At 31.9% G+C, this 20,805-nt stretch overlaps 2 protein-coding genes across 4 annotated transcripts; both read right to left on the bottom strand.

Moving 5' to 3' along the window:
• Positions 1-4,683: 4,683 nt before the first annotated feature.
• Positions 4,684-11,779, bottom strand: LOC106756699 (3beta-hydroxysteroid-dehydrogenase/decarboxylase-like). Of its 3 annotated transcripts, none has more exons than XM_022779490.1 (13): positions 11,643-11,779; positions 11,304-11,554; positions 11,138-11,227; positions 10,921-11,054; positions 10,593-10,763; positions 9,915-10,040; positions 9,537-9,616; positions 8,103-8,301; positions 7,274-7,385; positions 6,485-6,659; positions 6,169-6,325; positions 5,709-5,775; positions 4,684-4,887 (listed from the first exon to the last, which is right to left on the bottom strand). In XM_022779490.1, the coding sequence occupies exons 2-13, from the start codon at positions 11,533-11,535 to the stop codon at positions 4,844-4,846; spliced, it is 1,587 nt and encodes a 528-aa protein (XP_022635211.1). In that variant the 5' UTR covers positions 11,536-11,554; positions 11,643-11,779; the 3' UTR covers positions 4,684-4,843. The 3 variants fall into 3 exon arrangements, with proteins under 3 accessions (XP_022635211.1, XP_014494720.1, XP_022635212.1); XM_014639234.2 differs by lacking the exon at positions 4,684-4,887 and adding an exon at positions 4,949-5,207; XM_022779491.1 differs by lacking the exons at positions 4,684-4,887; positions 5,709-5,775 and adding an exon at positions 5,055-5,207.
• Positions 11,780-16,281: 4,502 nt separating this feature from the next.
• LOC106756767 (amino acid transporter AVT6A) lies at positions 16,282-19,592 on the bottom strand. Its single transcript, XM_014639336.2, has 4 exons — positions 18,965-19,592; positions 18,461-18,664; positions 17,132-17,597; positions 16,282-16,697 (listed from the first exon to the last, which is right to left on the bottom strand). Exons 1-4 carry the CDS (start codon positions 19,506-19,508, stop codon positions 16,559-16,561), a joined length of 1,353 nt encoding a protein of 450 aa, XP_014494822.1. The 5' UTR covers positions 19,509-19,592; the 3' UTR covers positions 16,282-16,558.
• Between the last annotated feature and the right edge of the window lie 1,213 nt (positions 19,593-20,805).

The following is a 20,805-nucleotide window of genomic DNA, read 5'->3' as shown; positions in this document are numbered from 1 at the left end:
CCTTAGACGTACTAGCTGGAATTAGAGGTAAGGGAAGCTTATAAAGTTTAATTATAATTTCTTTGTATGATTTTAATGTATGAAATTATTGTATGTTGTATGATTTAATGGTTTGATAATATGTAAAATGTTGTTGTATGAATTGTATGATAAGCATGAATTTAAACTCTGCATTGGTATGAATGTATGAAAATTAGAGAAAATATGAATCTGAGATCGAAGGTTATTAGGACCGTTCGGTTCCCCTTTCCGTTCGGTCTGTTCGGACTGTTCGGCCTAATGTGTTTACTAAATGTAGTTGGTTTCCTTTAACTGTTTTATTGATAGTTACTTAAGAACGCCGGTCATAAACCAAGTGTTCGGTCTTACAAGTGTTCGGCCTTAGGCTGACACTTAAACTATAAAGCAATTGAATTTAATATTCTTTCCTTTGAAACCGTCCGATCACTTAATGACTGAACGTTCTAGTGAGTCTTTAATTATTTAAAATATCCGGTTTACTTGACAAAAGTTCTTTTACTCCTTTAAAGAGTTTCTCCTGTAGTAGTCCGTCCGGTTTGAGAAGTGTTCGGTCATAGACCAGCCTTCGACCACGTTAGTGCTCGTTTATAACCTTCTTTGCAAAACCGTCCGGATGACTATCACCTATAGTCCATCCTTTGGTGTCCGGTCTTATTCCTTGTCGGACCATCCAATCACTATTGGTCATATTGTAGTCTTTGGCATTGAGTTTTGTTCCTAGCCGGATCATCCGGTCAACTATTTATACTTAATTCTGTGATGTCCGGTTCTCTTTCTTGTCGGACCATCCGATCAAATGTTCTAGTCTTATTCAATACCTTATTCCATCTTTGATCATTCAGTTGTTTTCTTAACATCCTTCCAATATGAAAGTAATAATGAACATTGATTGAATTGGCTGAGTAAGGGAATTCCAATGGAGGAATGTCTCATGAAGTGGTGATGATTGGTAAAGTATGAACATGGTCAGACCCAGGCTGTCGTCCTGATCCTGATATTCCGTGATAACGCTTTCTCAGGTAGAGAAAGGTTACTCATGTGTGGGAATGGCAGGAGGTCCGCGGTCATACGAACAGATGATCGTTTGAGGACTAACCTCGGGTGGCAGCTGATAAGTAAAGGCAGCTATTTCACCACATCGGGTGCTAGGGACGTCGGGCTACGTGGTTCATACCGTCCGGACAATGTCTTAGTAGTCGGTCATAAGTTGATGAACGTAGTTTGCATGTATAGAAATGATGTATGAATTATAGATTGGTTTTGGCTTGTATGTTTACTTGTATGATGAAATGATTAATTAAATTTACATAAGCTTACCCTTTATTTGTTCTGTCTTTATCTATGTTGTCGTTCGGTATTTGACCGTCCGGTTATTCCCTTCATTGCAATGATCATCCTTTTGGGTGTGAGCAGAGGGTACCTTGGATGATACCTTGGAAGCTGCTTTGGGAGATACTCTGGAGGATGTCTTGCAGACCGAGCAACCCGTGGAGGTCGTACCTGAAAGCTATGCAGATCCATCCGGCCCTTATAATAGTTTCTTTTATTTTCTTTTAGTCAACTAGCCGTCCGGTTATTGTTTGTGAAACCGTTCAGTATAGGGAACCTTTTGATGTAGACCGTTCGGTCTATTTTGTAAATACTGTATCTAATCTGACTGTTGTACAATTTTAAAATTTTAATGATATTTCCCTACCTCTTTCATCCGTCCATGCTCATTCACTACTGTTCTCCTTTATTATTCATGTTAACTCCTAAAACGAATTATAGTTTCTGGTTATATTTATTGGGATGTTATATATATATATATATATATATATATATATATATATATATATATATATATATATAAAAGATGAAAATTGTCATTTTATATTATTTTCACTATCATTTGGGAACTACTTGAAAAATACTTAGAAGGATTGGAAAACAATTAGAAGGAGGTAATGTTATAGAATTTTGTTTCTGAAAGAGATATTTTAACATATTTGTCTTGGAAAATTTATATAAGTTATTTACTTAAAAATTTAGTTTAAATTATAAATCCTTTAAACTAATATTTTTCAATTATTTAAATAAGTTTACTGTGTTTTGATAAAACTACCTCTTAATGAAAAACTTTTAATGACAAAAGCTTTTGTAGCAGTTAAAGTAATGTGCAACTGCAGGGTTTGTAAAAGAAGTATTTAGCAAAAATAAAACAATAAGCATATAGTTATTTTTATATTGGTTCACCGAACTACATCTAATTTTCCTTTAGAGGATTTCAATATAATCTTTAACAATATTACAACGGAGTATTTTCACCACTTCTAGTATCACCTAGTCACTCCAAGTAACCCCACTTTGATTATAATCGAGTTTCACTCATTCCTGGTTGCAAAATATTATTCACCACTCTTGTATCCTTAGACACTTTTAATATTTTCCCGATATATTGTCAATTTGAATTTAACCCACTCCTGGTTTTCACTAGACACACCCGTCTAGCTACTATTTAAACGTCATTTGAGTTTAACCCACTTTTGGTTCCACTAGACACACCCGTCTAGTTACCGTTTAACTCCACCGAGTTAAGTGTTAAGTGTTTGAATTCTCTTCAGAATTTTCAATCAAAAGATTGATTACAACTCCTTAGACGATAACTCTTGTAGATGGGATGTGTATACAATACAATTCAATCTAACAGACTCATTGAATTTTTCTCTTTTCTCTTCTTACAATTGTAAACTTATATGTCGATGAAGCTTGAGAGTGTTTTCTTGCTTGAGCTTATCTTTTCTTTCTCATATATTCTCTTTTGAGTTCGCGTGCTTTGAGCTTTTTCTCGACGTTGTTTTCTTGAGCTTTTTCTTGACACTATTCTCTTAAGCCTTTTTCTCTATATGTTATTCTCTTAATTCTCTTTTCGAATGATCTTTTATTTAAAAGCTTTTAAAAAGATATTCGTTAGATAGAGCTTTTCTTTGATCTTTGAGTTTTCTCAGCCTTGTTGTAGTCAACTTGTTAGAGTAGGCTTGCCTTTTCAGTACTTTAACAAAAGTAGGTAGCACGATTTTTTCGGCATGACTTTTGATGTAAAGAACATTCTGTGAATGTCTTCTTTGTTTCTAACGTCAACTTCTGATTTGTATTTAATATAGCAGGTAAATGCATGTAATAGGCAATCTGCATAGAGTAGAGTAGATATCCATAATGTCCTTTCTCTTATCACTTTTGTTGTTTTTAAACGTTAAGTATTTAGTGACATTTAATGCCTATTCAGAACAACAAAGTACTTTTTTGTCCAGGATTTGATTGTTTAAGCTTTTCACTAAGATACCAAGTAGTGAATGAAGACTTCATAGTTGGATGAAGAAGATCGTTTGACTCATGGTATCGTCTACCTAAGTAAATGCTTCTTTAAGTTTTCCCTGTTTCATTCAAAAGCACGTTTAGCAAGGTGTCTTTCAACACAAGTTTTTAATTACCATTTAGGACTTTTTAACGTACCTTCCAAAAACATCTTTTGACACTTTATCAATCAAGACTTATTGAGGACTTGTTTGAACATTGCTTAACAATGTATAACATAAGTGTATTCAACAAGACTCTTGTTGATGCTTTAAATAGGGAAACCGTTTAATAGGGCGTCTACTTAAGTATTGGTATGTTTATCAAAGGTTTTCTCAAGGTTTCTAGTTTTTGCAAAGCTTTTCTTTTAGCTATATTGCTTTTCAAATATAACTCTATCAAATGCTCATTTTGTTTGGTTTAATGTTGTTTATTAAACTTCAAAACATCAAGAATGTTTAGACAGTTTAATCTTATAAACAATCTTGTTTCAACAATCTATTCATTCATACTTCTAATAATTTTCATATTCAATTCTAGAAAAGCTAAAATAATAGAAATTTCAAAATTGATTTCTTTATAATATCATAGGTTTACTTTTATGCTCAAAGATTTTATTCAAAATTAAACATTGCATTTTAAATTAGTTATAACTTTGCATGAATAGCTTTATTTCCTAAACAAAGTATCGGTGTTATGATTTAATTTATATGATTAATTAATTAGTTTAATAAGCATTTGAACACAATAAAAAAACTAAAAGTATACAAGTTTTACTAGTATATTTTTATTTGTGAAAAATTAAACTCTTTCTAAAATAAAAAAATGTTTTATTTTGAAGTTAATTGTTGCGTTGAAATTGACTTATTTGTTAATTATTGCACTTTCTTTTTACAATTCAGATAAAACAATTAACAATTGTTATTTGTTTTATATTTGAATAAATTTAAGTACTAGTGTTATAATTATTATAAAAATAATATTTAAAGAGTATTCTTCATAGTATTTTGACACTTTTAAGACATTGGTAGAAATGTTTTTTTTTTTTTTTTGACGTAGTATACCAATGCTGGAAACCATTAATATATTTATTTCCATAAAATCCAAATGAACATGCACATCATCCTTCATCTGATCTTTGATGTTGAGAAGTGTTCAAATTATACTCAGAGACATTGTTCTCCACATACATAACAACAATGTCTAATGTGTACATTGCACTGAATGAATAGGATTAACAAATTTATAATACTTTTAGCTAATAATTTTAAAACAAAATATTGTAATAGAAATAATAGAATTTGATTCCTCTGATATGAAGGAGTTGCACTTAAAGAACAAAATACAACAATAATCATTAACTAAAATCGAATAATTAATATTATAACTAAATTAGCAATTTGTTTTTTGTATATAATTTATTACAATTACCAATAATTTATTTTTCAATGACCTCTGATGAGGAACTTCTGTGAGTTGAGGTGCTCCCCTACTTTAGACGAGTCCAATTCCGAAAACAAGAAAATAATACAGCTGCAATTTTGAAATTCTATCAGTTACATCAACAAACACGTCAAAGTAAGAGTTTTCCAAGTAGCAACAAATTTCGCAAGTTGGTCGAATATCAAATTAAATTATAATTATAGTACAGTCATACATGGAACTCAATAGAATATTTAACGCGCAACTATCTAAGAAAAAAGCCTATCAATCAATCTTCTTTGAAGAAAGAAACTTTTTGGTGAGATCAGATTTCAATTTGCAACTAAAAGAATGTGTTTTTATAAATATGTCATCTATGTCTGCCTCCTTCTGTTGGTATACGTAGAAAGCTATAAATGCAAATGTAACTCCTGTAACCACCACAAGAAAAAAATTAGTATAATTCACCAACTAAAAATAAGAAAAAAGAAAAAGCAAAACTTGTATTAGTCTCTTCAGGGCTCTGGATTTAAACAAGACACATCAATAGAAAATAATTTAAACAAGACACATCAATAGAAAATAAGTGAGGTGCAACATGTAACTTGTCAACCTCAGGAATAATAAGTCAAATTATTCAATGAGGTATCCATAAGTGAACACGGGTGCAGACATATGAATGCTGATTGCAAATGATTTTTCTCATTAGAAAGTAAACAAACATGATTCGAAATTCATCAATTTCACAAATTGTGAATTCAATATATATAGACCTCCAGTCACAATTTTACTGGTAGCAGAAATAGATTTAATTAAATACAGGCAAGCATAATAGCATATAGCATATTTTCGGCACAGACAAAGTCATGTTCCCACATGCATATGTGCAAGTGTGTGTGCACGCACGAAAGAGTAAGAGAGAGGGAGAGAACCTATAGTATACAAGTTCTGAAGTGAAAAGGCTCCAAGGAAGCTAAGAATGAACAGATAGAGAACAACCTATTGATCATAAAAGGAAAGACGTTTCAGCACTTCTGATACTTGAAAAAATTATACTCTGTAAATTTTTGCATTTGTAAACAGAAAACTTCATTATATGCAAAATTTTACATGGAAATTTCAACATGAAGGTTCCCAAAATATGGGTTTCACCTATAGAGTTTCACAAATTCACTGACAAGTTTACTGAGATACCGCATGACTATTTTTTAGTTTAAAAATAAATTAAATCAAGGAAAATGATATTTTTATTATTGATATTGCATATTTTATTATATTAATGATAATAGTATATTAAAGGGATAGGATTTTTATAATTAATGCATCCTATACATCATAATCACAATAGCAAGCAATGGCAAGGAAAATATAGGCAATGCAGTGCAGAGATACCTTTAATAACAATACCCAATCATTCCCTTCTGCAAGGGACTTCAAAACATTCACAGCAATATTCCATGACGAGGCCACTGAGAGAGCAAATTTATGTGATCTATCTTCTGACAAATGAAACCATGATTTGGGCATTTTCTCAACAGTATACCCCAACCTGCACAAGTTTATTCTCACATTCAAAACTTCAATGCGTTTCTAACAACTGGATTAACTTAATAGTTATCATAATAATAATACATCATTGTACAAGTTAATAGTAGCATACAATGTTAAATTGACAACTGCAATATCCAACAGTACATAGTGTACTTACATTTTTGCAGGTAGAATGCCATGAATGAATAAAAAGATCGATGTGAACAATAGAACTTTTGTCAGAGCACTAATGATGGTATTTTCAGATGCAATGAAGTTGAAGTATATAGCAATCAAGACAAACAATGTGATGAGAGTTCGCTTTTTATCCTTCCAAAGCAATGTGTCAGCCACTGCAAATTAGCAATTCAATCAAAACTTTTAGATAAATAAATGTAAAGTGTAAAATGACTCCAAGCGTAAATTGGTTACACTGTAGTGTTTGCATAGTAAGTAGAAGAGATCTGATAGCACTGATCACAAATAGATAACAATAAGTCAATTTTTTAATAATAAAGTAAGAAATATTAACACCAAAATTTGAACTTTTGAGTTCAATTGATGTTTCAGGCTTCTTAGAACTAGCACATCAAACACACACATGCTTTATAACAAATTAAAAAAAAAAAAAAAAACCATCAAGGTTAAAACATATGGATAATTCGCAGTACACGATGATGTGATTGTGAGCATAAACTACAACTTCCTACTCCATCTATTACAATTTACCTGTGGAAAATAAGTGCTATGTATTTAATGTCTATGAAAATGCTCTTGATCACAATCTAATAAGATTCATTAGATAATCAAAATCAATCAACCATGTGATACAGTAACGGAAGAGCAGCCAGCCACCGTGTTTCTATTATATATAGCAATTGGTTATATTAACAGATGAATTCTCCTTTACAAGCAAGGCCAGATTGTCCAACAAAGAAGTTAGATACATATAATTGATTATTCACACCTCTTCCATTTCCAAGATATTTGGAAGCTTTTGAGGGACCTTCTCTTTTAGTTTTAGGTTGATTTTCTGCCTTCAAGTGTGCATATGATTCAATTGTCCTCAGCAGGCCCTCCTGCAAGAAAAATTACTACATCATTAGTATGGGAGAAGCACCCAGGCAAGTATGATTATGTATATATTCATAGCAATAGATGTACTCGTACACTATATTGCACTGAAACATCATTCATTTAAGGAAACCGTCTCATACTTGTTTTCATAATATATTATATGATCCTAATTTGGTATTATCATTGATTTTGGGGGCATGGATCATGTTTTTCTATTTAGAAGCATGAAAAAGATGAATGTCAATAATAGAGGTTATAACATGGTTATCAAACTTTCGAGTTAACTCGTAAACTCGAGTTTACATTCTCAAACATGGCTTTCAAGTTAACTTGAAAGTAAACTCGTTTTCTGTGTAAACTCGATAGAATCTAAAATCAATAGGATCGTGAAGAATCGCGAGTTTGGAACGATTCTGCGACCTTGAAAGTTATATATTTAATGAAATGCATCAAAATTAATGACAATAATTCAAGTATTTATGTTTTAAAATATTTATTTTTATGAACAATACAACTATAAATTTTATTTATTTAAAGTTATATAATTTTGTAGACTTATTTGAATTAAGATATTATTTATATAATTTTTTTCATCTGAAGTAAACTCGTAAAAAGAGTTTACGAGTCGAGTTTACTTGACTCTCACGAGATTATATAAAGTCTCGAATTTGATAACCTTGAGTTATAATATATTATTACTTTTCATAAATATCAGAGACCTGCATTGTTACGATGGGGGCATAGGCAAGGCGATCCTTTGCTTTTGAGCAATCGAAAGTTCTGCTGCAGGTCACGAGTCTAATCCTTGAAGGGGTTAACTGAGGAACCTGCATCCCATATGGGCCAAGCAGCCTATATATCCATTCCACCAAATGCGCAATGGGCAAGATAACAGCAGCAGGTATCTTTATTCTTGGCCTGCAAAAGATAACATGCCTCGGATAGCAAGAAAATAGCACTGGTAATGCCTCAACAATGTTTATGTTTGTTTTTCTGAATGAAAAGGCATAATTATATTATTTATTTCAAATATAAATGCAAGAAATTTCAAAACTTAGGAATGATTGATTAATAATAGAGTCCAATATTCTAATTCACATAAGGAAGTCATCCATATGAATAAAATAGATTAAAAATAATAGCCACTGGTCAGGACAGCAAGACAGAAAATCCCATAATCCAACATCCCAAATTGGCAGCAACTTGAGCTACTGATGATAAAGGACAACCAAAGTTTGCATCTTTCATACTATGAAAAAAAAAACAAAGAAAAAGGATGTATGATACAAATATAATTCTAAAGGAAAAAGGGAAAAGAGGGAAGTTCAGTAAGGTGTATGAAAGGAAGAACTGGAAACCCATTTTGTGGGGTCCACCTGCACACACCCAATGATTGGGATCATAATAGAAAGATTTCTTTCTCTGTTTTGAAGAGAGAGAAAGGGAGAACATAGAGGGGAGGGGGGAGCACGTGTGGAGGAGGCTGGCATTTGAGGTAATTGGGAATGAGGTCAGGATATCTCGTGTGGTGAGGGATTCTTCTCCTCTGTTTTGTTTAGGCAGAATGAGCAATAATACAATAATTTCTTTTATCTTTTCACCTTCTCTGTGTTCATTGCTATCAATGTATAAGTGTTAACTGAGTATAATCACATAAGAATTTTATTCATAATATGACAATTGAAACTGCCATGACGTTCCTTTTTACAATGAATAGAGCAAGCGAGACGCAGAGTAAATACATGTCTTTTTTTTAACACAATAGTTGCATTAGGGTTAGAACCTATGATTCCATGCATGCCACCCGAGTTCGCCAGCACTGCACCAACCCTAGTGGTCTACAGTCCAAGATAGTTTATGCTATTCGAATTTTAAATATAGGTAAATTTCCCATATCTATAGTTAGCCTTGGTGTTTGATTACGATTTGACCACCGGTCACTCTAAGATTATGAATACTCATTTTCTGAGATTCAAATTGCTATTTTTATAGATTATTAGTAAGAAGAAAACTTTAAAAATTGCATGACATATTGGTGTCCTGAATCCTTGGTTTTACATTATGGGAGAATCTCAAATAAAAAAGAAAAAAGAAAACGAGGTTACATAACAAGGGAACGAATTAACTTAAGGTGACGGTATGTAATAAACTACCTTTCATATCCAAGACCATCCAATACCACTGACACGAACTCCCAAAATTTCATAGGCTCCATATTTGTTATGAAATATACCTACAAAACGAATATCCGTTAGCAAGAAAATACTACAGTAATTGCTAAGTTTCCTAACTTGCAAATCAATCATTTTTCCCACCTCTTTAGTATGAGAATGCAAATGCAATAATTCATTCTTAATTTAACAAAGGTCACTGGCAAATCTTTCTCAAGCATTCTTTCATGTTTCCTCTTTTTCCAAAATGAAGAGACTCTACCCTAAACCTTCAAACAAATCATCATCATCTCTGGAAGTCTACTATTTAATTTTCATTTACAAACACAAATAAAAGTAATAACAGAATCTCAGTGGTACCTCTCCAGCAGCTTTCTCCGAAACTGGCTCCTCTGAAGCCAAAGCTCGTTCAGCACATATATGGGCATGAGCCACATTTCCGACATATGTGAAATCATAAACATTATTTCCATCGCCAATAAGGAACTGCTCAAAAGAGAAATATAAATGAGAGAACCAAAGAAAGACTGAAAGCAGTTTCTGCTAATAAGTAGTTAATTGCTTTGCAACCATTTGTGTACATATTCCTCCCAAAGCTATATAGAAAAGTGTTTTAGTTAGCAGTCTGAGTCCGATTTCATTCAATCTGGGTTAGCCTCTAATTCTTCAAGATGTTCCTAAGGCTAATAAAAAAAATTCAAGATTACATTTCCATTAGTACTCAATTAGTAATTAGCAAAAAGTACCAAATATTTACTAAGACTCCAAATATGCACAAGAAACAATAACCATGAGCGTCAGCCCAATTGGTTACACACTAAAATCAGCAACAGGCTCAAAAAAACCAGTCAAACTAAAGGTTAAATTATTTCATTGGACTCAACCGTAAGGCAAATGACGTATCATAAAGCATACCTAATAGAATAGAAGTTTCCTTTGGTCATGTGCATATGTAATAGAGACATTTCCTACCTTAGAAAAGATGCTAAATATAAAGGCACTAAAATCTATACCATTAGAAGGAAAAACAACATCTACCTTGGATTTCCCTTTTCTGGCAGTATCAACAAGTGTAGGCACCAACAGTCTATCACCGGGCCCAAAAATGCTACTAGGGCGTATACAACACGTTAGGAGCCCATTAGTCCCATTAGCTTTAATAACCAACGTCTCACCCTCGGCTTTCGTAGCTGAGTAATGGTCATTAGGCTGAAACAAACAAATAGAATTCCGCTTAGGACCACCCCAAGCTAGTCTTATAACAAACATATAGCCCCAGTGCTCACACTATATATTATCTATCTTTCTCAAGTTCACGTATAGTAATTTGTGAATTCAGTGAAAGAAGAGTTGCTAAAGTGTATACCGAAGGTGTATAAGGCATTGTTTCGTCAGCATTATGAATTCCATGAACGCCATCGAAAACAACGCTGGGAGAGCTGGTGTAAATGAGTCGCTTCACCCTCTGCTCCACGCAAGCATCGATGACATTCTTTGTCCCTTACATAGGAAAAATCTCAGTCAGATTCAAACTTCAAACTTCAAACTTCAAACAAGCAAATACACAGAAGAGTGAGGTTCACCTTGCACATTGACGGAATAATGAAGTTGGTAGTTGTTAATGGAAGAGTTTGGAGCAGCCATGTGGAACACAACCTCAACTCCTTCTAATGCTGCACTACTCATAAAACCAACATCAGCGAGTGCAAATGTTGCAACAATTGAGAGAGAAAAGAAGAGGTTTATCACCTTTAAGGACTTGGGCCTTGTTGCGAAGATCGAGGGAGACGTATTGGGCCCGGCCGGAGCTCAAGGCCTGGCCGAGAAGCCCCAACTGTTCGGGGGGCTCGAGAACAATGCTGTCTTCCAAATCGGCGATGCGAACGCAATATTCGTTTTGCCGGATTAACATTTCCACCAGATGCCGAGCGGCAAAACCCCTCCCTCCGGTCACCACGCACCACTTGTCTTCCGCAGCCATTGTTAAACAAAAAGCTCACCTGATTCGAATTGCAGATTCACATTAACACACAGCACCTTAACTCGAACACTAACAAATCATAATCAACAAAACAAATGAACACCAACGTTGCAGCAAAGATGAATCGAGAAGGAGAGTCAGAAAGAGACGAGAGCAAGAGTTCTTCGCGTAAAGACGAGGAAGAAGAGCGATAGTGTCCGTCCTGACAAACCCGGATCAAGTCAGTTAGTTCGACCCGACCCGACCCGACTCGACTCGGAAACTATGAATTTGTAAATATTGATAAATCTAGAAAGATGGATATTGATAAAATAAAACAAGCAATAAATATTAAAGTATAATTTCTTTTGTTTCTAATTGTGGATCAGCTGAGTTAAATTTAAAATAAATAATTATGTATTTAAAACAGGTCAACTTTATTCATTAAAATAAACAACAAATTATTTATTTTTAAAATGAAAAGAATATATAAAAGAAATTATTATTTTCAAATTCGTAATATAACGTGTTATTTACATTTTTTTGTAAATAATGTCATTTTTTATTGGCCAAAACAATTTTTTTCACAAGACTAAGTACGATGTAGTATAATATATAAAAGAATCTTAGTTATTTTGAATTTTCTTTGTTGAAGTTAAGGTTAATAATATGTTATAACAAGTGTTCTATTTGATAAAACTAGTTGGTAAATTAATTTGTAAATGATAAGATATTTTTAGTTGATAATTATAAGTGTTTGGTGAAGTAATTAATAAAAGTAAATAACATAAAGATAATGACTTCAGTTATATAAGCTAGAAACTAGTTAAAGTTAAAGCACTTTGGAAAGTTATAGAAGTTTCTAAAATAAATTATTTTAAAAACATTTAGCTTACAAATTATTTTAAAATAACTTATTTTAAGAAGATCAAATTATACAAACTAAATTTTAATTAGCTTGTTAACATTAAAAGAACATTAATTATGTTATTTTAGATCTATAGTTTAAATAAGCAATATATTAACACAGATTAATTGCACATGTTATTCTTATTATTTATTCAATAATTTACTTTCAATATTATATTTTTTCTAGAAATATAATTATACTTTATTTATGTGTTTATAATTTATTTTCAGCTTAACTATGTTCTTTCTTCCTTTTTTCTGTATAGTTCTTCAAAAATATATATTTAATATGTGTTATTTACTAGGTGTAGTATAAAGCAATTACAGAAAAATGACAGCATAAAAGGTGATGAAATTGTTTTCCTCTTGAGGTGATTCTAAAATATCTTCCAATAGGACATTGGAAAATTGTAAAAAAAAATATTTTACACATATTATATTATTAATATAGATGAAGTTAAATCATTTTAGAGTGATTATAATAATCACTGCTGCAGTACATAGAAATCGAAAACTTAATTAGGTAAATAAAATTTTAATCTGATTTTACACAAGATTAATCTATGAACTGCCTTCATCAGCAATATTATTAATAATTTAAATCAACCATATACTTTCCATTCTATCTCTTTGTCATAGAATGTTCAGCAATAGCCATGTTTCAAGCAACTGATGATAAATGGTAACTTTTTTTCACTAGAAGAACACCAAAAGTATTTAAGATAAAACACTTCTGCGGGAGAAATATATGTATAGTTGGAGTAGACAATTGAAATTTGGAAAATAAAATTTTAACACCATTTTTTGACACCATTTTGACACTGCACATGTGTAAAAATGTGATTGGGCGATTTCAAATTAAAAAACAAACTTTGATTTTTCTCTTTCAAATATACTCTTGCTTCAACTTTTTTAATTTGAAATCGTCCAATCACATCTTGACACGTGTGCAGTGTCAAAATAGTATCAAAAAATGGTGTTAAAATATCATTGTCCTTGAAATTTCACCATTCCATCTATATTTCACAAATTTCAAACACTTTTATTCATTCATTGGAATCTATTTAGTCTTTCTATATTTTTCTAATAATTTGAAATTAGAATAATTTAAAAGAGAAGTAACCGAACATAACTAAAAAACTATCACATAACTTAATGATGAAAATATACTAAGTGTTTCAAGTGTAGGTCAAGGTCAATTATTGGTTTTCGACATATCGTTCTAAGTCTAAATTTTGTTTGGTAAAAGGAATTTTTGTTTGTCCAAACTATTTGGATAGTACTTTTAAAAGGTATTTTAATGTTAAAGTTAGATTAATTTAGACAAAAATCGATAAGTATTATAATTAATGTGTAATCTTTCTTGTTATCTCAAATCTTTATTTATAAATTTTGTGATAGGTTTTTGATTAAGGTTAGTCTAATTACAGCCCAATATGATAATCATGTTTTAATTTTGAGTTAATCGATTTTGGAGTTGATATACTTTAGTCATATTCAAATCGTTCAGAATGATGGATTATTGATCCGTTTATTAGATAATCATATAGGTTCAGTGACTTATCATTGAAACATTTGGTTGATTATCCGAACTCAAGATTAGTCACCGAGTTGATAATTAATTGTCCAGATTTTAATTTATTAGACAGTCATACAGTATAATAATGAATTAGAACTAAGTAATATACATGTGAGTATTATTCAAAGTGATTAGTGCATTTTTATCTTAATAATTTACCCATATTTCCCCTTTTATCACCATAATTTTTTAATAATAATATTTTACACATTTACTTTTCTTTGTCTGCAATTTTGCATAGTGTTACAATGTAGAATGTATACTTTTGTTCAATCGTATTGCCAACATTTTACACTAAAAATACATGTTCAATTTTCTTAGTTTTTTTAAATTCTTACAATGAAAAATGTTATCTTTATTTTAAATAATACAACTAATATGTATCATATATATATATATATATATATATATATATATATATATATATATATATTATGTCAAACATTCAATATCTTATTTTAAATGTATATTTCATTTATTTAATACGACAAAGTGTTATTTTGCATTACAAACAACGTACATATGCTTAATGTACCGTATAATAGTTCGACCAACTATAACTCAAATTGTTATAGTACGGTCAACTACAATTTGAATAGTCAATCATTAAGCCAGTAACAACTCTCGAGTCTGAATGATCAACCAAGCGCCTTGGTGACAAGTCACTAAATTTGGATAGTAAGGGTTGTTCATCCCAAAACCAATTAACTCAAGATTAAAGCATGATTATTCACCTTTGGACTACAATTAAGTCGACATTAATCAAAAGTCTATGACAAAAATTATAAATAAATGTTTGAGGTAAGAAGTAGGTTACACATTAATTACAACATTCATTACTTTACTTTGACATTGAAATACTTTCTGTACGTACAATTTGAGCAATTTATACACATAAGGACTCCTCTTACCGAACAAAATTTGAACTTAAAACAATATGTTAAATAGTTTATCTTGATCTCACACTTGAAACAATTATCATTGTATCTTTCTTATTTGTAGTGTAAAACTATAATGTGTCATGATAAATAAATAGACAAAATTATATTTAAAAGTAAAATATTCTTTTTACATAGAAAGTATTACATAATATGAGAAAATGAATCAATTTCATATTTTGTTATTTTTGAAATTAAACAAACTTTTTTATAATATGGCACTTAGGAAAATTAAAGAAGTAAAAATAGATTATTAAAATAGCATAGTTAAAGTATTGGCGATAATAGTTTACTAACCAGGTTCCTTAATCTTGCTTCATTATCAATTATACCCTTATTCATATAATTTATTTTATTATTTTACGTTTTTTTTAGCTGTCTTTTTAAATTCAATTAACCACTTAAAGAAAAGTACCTGTAAGAAAATTCTTTTTTTCTTATTTTTATGAACATCATTTTTACAAAATTCAATAAAATTTTTATTTTAATATCTAAAATAATTTTGCTTTTGTTATCACAATAATAAAAAGTTAATACAGAATAAATATTATTTATTTTTATAATTACTTTTTCATGAAAATCAATTTAATAATATTTTTTATTTTGATAACTATATAATAATTAACTTTTATTATATAATAAGAAAATAACACACATAGCATGTTATGTTATGAGGACAATTATCATCACACATGTACGCAACAATCTTCTTATCAATTATCGTTGTTTAAGATATAGGATAATGATGATTAATTTATAAATGTGATCAGAAAATTAGATTAATTAAAAAAAAAGAAGAAGCCAATGTGACATCTTCAACTAAAGTTCGTATATGACAGTGAAACATATGTAAATGACTCATTTTATAAGGAGAATATTTGTCAGAAAAAATAAGTTTTTTTAACAATTATTTTTTGACAACAAACATGTGGTAGTTTGTTATTGGTACATCTTAAATATATTTTTAAACATAAATTCAAACAGACTAAAAAAAATAATGATACATTACTTATTAAAAAGAATTATCAAAATATCAATATTTAATCATTGGGAGATTTGTTGGCTACAAATCTTGCATGATTGTACGCCTATAATTATCTAAATATAATCTCCACAATTTGTTAGGAAAGCTACACGACAGCATTTATAAAATTAAATCTTATCATCACTAAAAACAGAGATGATTCAATAATGGAAGGTTTTATAATATGATTTCTGACAAATTTAAGGCAACTGGAGTATACTATTATTAGTATTTATTATTCAAGAATAACTTGGAAAAAAACACCCGGAAAAGAAGCCATAATAGATTGGTTTAGAGACAGTGCTTTGAGAAATATGGAAAATATTAAAGTACTATTAAATATTCCTTATTTGAGATAGTCTTCCATTTCTGCTTGCAATTTGATCAAATATTCCAAATCCACTTGTATTTCCAAAACCTTTTCAAATGTTATGAACCTTGAAAAAGTTCAGTGATTTTTCAAACCGACTTCTAAATAATCCACACATTCAATTTGACCAACTGAACTATCAAAGATTGGTGTATTTTCGATGGTTAAGAGTGTGTAGTTCAACTTGGTGAGTTGGGTTACCGATAAAATAGGCAACTCATAACTCATTGCTGAGGATCCACACGTTTTCTGAACAAAGATTCAGCATTACTGTATATAGCCACAACATTTGAGAACACAGCAAGAAAAATCATGACAATGGATAAAACCTTGTCCTTCTTTGTTGAAATCCCATGAGGATCCCTGATATGAAAAAAAAAAATATATAGATCAGTTAGGAAAATGGATCTAAGTAGCTTTGAAGTTAAAACCAATTTAAATAATAATAGTTTTCTGTCAGTGAAAAGTTACATTCATTTGCTAGAGTTTGCTTCATGGATAAACAAAATTACAGGAAACAGTCACTATTATCCAGCCTTATACTTAAACAAGACAATCTCCATAATTTAATGTCATTCTATATCCCAGTTAAGTTAAAAATTATAGAAGTTCAGAGACCTATATGCTTGAGTTCTCAGCTGAAGAAAAAAGTGATTTATTTTGATTGAAAATAATAGATCCAACACAAGTCATAAAGATTGACATAACAAACACTTCGATAAAATGAACACAGATTAAATCAACAATAATGAAAATATGATGTGCTCAATACATTCAGATAAAGTAAGAAAATCCACCTGATAGAAATTGCAGCAGGGAAAATAAACCCAAGGCAAACGGTGGCAGTAGCTCCAGTGAATTGAAAGACATCCCAGATAGTAGGTAAAAAATTTGCAGCCACATATATTAAAGTGATGAGTCCAATGGTGATCAAGACAAACCTACGATGATCTAAATCCAAGGACCTAGCTGAAGGAAAGATGAGATCGTCCAAATTGAAGCGCAGTGAGAAGAAGATAACTGGGAAAACAAGCATGAGGTGGAGGGCGTAGCTGATACGAACAATGTCATTGAGTAGACTGCTATAAGGGATACCCAGATCAGTATCAAAGTTGGCCAGCACATCATCAAGTGTTGACTCACCAAATAGGAGAAATCCAAATAATGCTGTAAGAATATAAATACTAGAACACAGAACCAGTGATGCACGTATAACCGGTTGCATCAAGGAAGGGTCTCCTAATTCATTTTCGATTGTATGCACTGCATGAACAGGACAGAACTTTGGTGAAAAATAGTCTACCAGTACTTAACACTGCTTCTTTGTTGTATTAAATATCTGAGCATAACAGAAAGCATAAATAAAAAATCGTGATGGCTGATAGAACACCAGAAATGGAAGACTCACACTAGAGCCTCCAGCTCCTTCAGAATGATTTCCCTGTCTAAAAAACTTATTATACACCACCTTGACCCTCACATCGCTCTGTCCCTAGCCATAAACTCTTTCCCACCGGCCAATTTATTCTATAAACCCTACAGATCATATCAGACATTGTGCCAAAAGTCGGTATAGGATCAATATCACAGAGCATTTATATTTGGATGATAAATATTGAAAAACTGTCATCTTATTCCAATTTTAAAGAAATGTAATTATTGCAACAAGCATGAGCGATCATGCAGAATAAATAGAAACCCCGTTGAATAGGAAGGTTTGTGATTGTAACAATACAAAGCAGTGAGTGAAAGGAACTATCATTGCCTTTGCCATTAACATTTGTTAGTGAATTGTATCTTTCTTTCCTTACAGAGGGGTAAAATGTTGTTCTTTTCATTTCTCAACTTTTATTTCTTTTGGAACCAAGATCCTCCAAAGCAAAGAGACACGTATTACACCAAGTCAAGAGTCAAGACAATAAACAGAATACACTGCTTCAGATAAGTTCCCATGACTCACGGATTGACGAAAGTTTTTTTATTTCACTGATTTGGCATAAAAATATGTACTTGTATTTTAGCAGAAAGTATTACAAACATAACATAGCAGTATTTAGTCATTAGTTAATCTCTCTACTTTCACTGAAACATCAGAAAACGAAATTTTAAACAATATGGCAGCTTACCATTGTAGTGACAAACAAATGCCGTCACAAGAACTGGAGCGGCAGTAAAGAGATTCCATATGGATGAAACATCAGTAATATTAGGAAGCATCCTGGGACTGGCTAAGCTGCCATTAAACAATTTGAAGAACGTGATTCCCGCAGTTATGAGTAGAAACACAATGGCCAGAGCCACTGCTAAAGCAGAACTATGTCTCAACGAATCTGCAGGCACAAAAATAGTTCACACACTAAAGGAAAATCATCAATACCCCACTGAAAATATCCACCCACAGTGTTCCCCTCACGACCAGGTTAATCACTAGTGAACCATATTTAACCATTAACTACAAAATTGAACTGTATACAATCAAATTCTTCATCAGTGTTAATTACTTCCAAGACAAAATAAACCATGATTGAATATTTAAATAATTTCACTTTTTTTTTTTTTTTCTGTTTGTTGGAAGTATTTACAGAAATAATCATTCTCAACCATGTGGAGTGTGTATTGCGGTCAGTTACCTATCCTCTTAAAGAAGGCCAATGGAGCAAATACGAAGAGAGTTGCGAGAAGCAGAACGAAAGTACGGGTTGTCCAGAAGCACTGGCCGAACCAGCCTTCAAGCACCCCAAAATGATGGACTCCACTGGAAGATGTTCCAGACAAGACATCACCAATTATGATGACGTAAACAACAAGTATCCCAAAGTTGTTGAGAAGCACCGCCACGTGAAAGAGCAGGGTTCCGGAGCTCCCAAAAGCATCCCCCATGAGGTGGGCGTAGGTGGTGGCCTTGGCGGCTCTGCTGAATCTGAGAAGAATCTCGAGAGAGGTGAACGTGAGGAAGGCCAGGAAGATGATGGCACCAACGCCCACACTCACACCCACAACTTTCATGGCCGCCGGCAAGGCCATGATCCCAGCACCGATGATCGTTGTAGATAAATTGAACACAGAACCACTAAGCGATGCCTTTGACCCTGACCATGACCCGGACCCGTCATCTCTTTCGGTGCTTCGAAGCAGAGGCACCGCCGACGGTGATTCCTCCTTGGGGTGGCTCATTCTGTTATTGCTAACTACTGCTATTCAGTCTTCTGTATCTTTTTCTTTCTCTCTCTGTGGCTCTCGCGTCACACTCACAATATATATAATATTGCACAATCCGATAAGTTTGTGAGATGTGATATAAGAAAGTGCCAACCAGGACCACGTTGATGCCAACATACCTTCATTCTACTCGGTATTATCTTACCTTTTCCATTTTTGGTATGAACGTAAATGGGAAAAAAACAAAAGAAAGGATAAAGAAAGAAAAAATAAAACTCTATTAGTTCTTTAATTAATTAATAAATAAAAAGTAATTTATTTCTTTTCTAACTATAGAACTGCAAATGTACATAAGGTGGGTTAATTAACTAATGAATCACAAGCAATATTTATTTATTATTATTATTTTAATCTTAAAATTTTATAATTAAGTTTGGGATTTTATTAAGGTTTTGAGTTTTAATGTGCAAAATTGAATTTAGGTTTAAGATGTATATTTTCATTCAAAATAGTCATTTATTTGTTCGGACGTTTAAAGTGGTAATTTGTGTAATTTTTGTTCTAATTTACTCATTTTTCTGACAACATCTAAATAGTTAATGACACAATGTTCACATAAGTCGTTAGTGAATGACATGACTATCACATCATCTAATCTTTTTCCTAATATCATCGACTCCATCGTCGTCGCATCACCGATCGGCAATTCTCTTTTTCTGCCACTATACCACCATAACACACCACCATCTTCTTCCTCGTACCATCAACTTGCAAACAAAAACTCAAAAAACGAGCCTTAATCGACAAACAAAAACCCAAATCACGAACCCTTACCACAAGGTAAAACCTAAATCGCGAAAACCCACAAATCTCGCACCTTCATCACCAAAAACCTACAGAAGAACCAAGAGAAGTCATCACTCAACCACAAGATGCCTCCTTTATATTAGGAATTCTAAAACATTGTGGTTGATCTTGGGGTGCTCTAGGATGGTCATAAAGGAGCTATATCAACAATGTACTTAAGAGGTTTGACATGCAACAATGTAAGTCAGGGGATATTACAATTGCTAAGTAAGACAAATTTAGTCTCAATTAAAGCCCAAAATGAAACTTAGAATTTCAGAAATTTGCAAAAAATTTCCTATGCATTAGTTTTAGGAAGTCTAATGTACGCCTAAATGTGTTCATGTTTGGATATAGTATGCATAGTTGAAATGTTAAGCAAATATTTAAGCAATTCGTGAATGGATAATTAAAAAACAACTAAAAGGATCATAAGGTGTTTAAAGAGAACAAAAGATTATATTCT

This window comes from Vigna radiata, chromosome 3 (genome assembly GCF_000741045.1).
Source record: "Vigna radiata var. radiata cultivar VC1973A chromosome 3, Vradiata_ver6, whole genome shotgun sequence".
Classification (NCBI taxonomy): Eukaryota; Viridiplantae; Streptophyta; class Magnoliopsida; order Fabales; family Fabaceae; genus Vigna; species Vigna radiata.
This window is presented reverse-complemented; position numbering and strand designations above follow the sequence as displayed.

Bases quoted from the DNA above. Each gene is read 5' to 3' on its own strand.
- LOC106756699 (XM_014639234.2), bottom strand. From the start codon at position 11,535: ATGGCTGCGGAAGACAAGTGGTGCGTGGTGACCGGAGGGAGGGGTTTT. The intron at 9,617-9,914 runs GTACCACTGAGA...TTCGTTTTGTAG, and splicing joins CGGAGAAAGCTGCTGGAGAG to GTATATTTCATAACAAATAT. The intron at 6,326-6,484 runs GTAAGTACACTA...AAACTTGTGCAG, and splicing joins GGCATTCTACCTGCAAAAAT to GTTGGGGTATACTGTTGAGA.
- LOC106756767 (XM_014639336.2), bottom strand. From the start codon at position 19,508: ATGAGCCACCCCAAGGAGGAATCACCGTCGGCGGTGCCTCTGCTTCGA. The intron at 17,598-18,460 runs GTAAGCTGCCAT...CTGTTCATGCAG, and splicing joins ATTTGTTTGTCACTACAATG to TGCATACAATCGAAAATGAA. The intron at 16,698-17,131 runs GTGGATTTTCTT...TTTTCATATCAG, and splicing joins CCTGCTGCAATTTCTATCAG to GGATCCTCATGGGATTTCAA.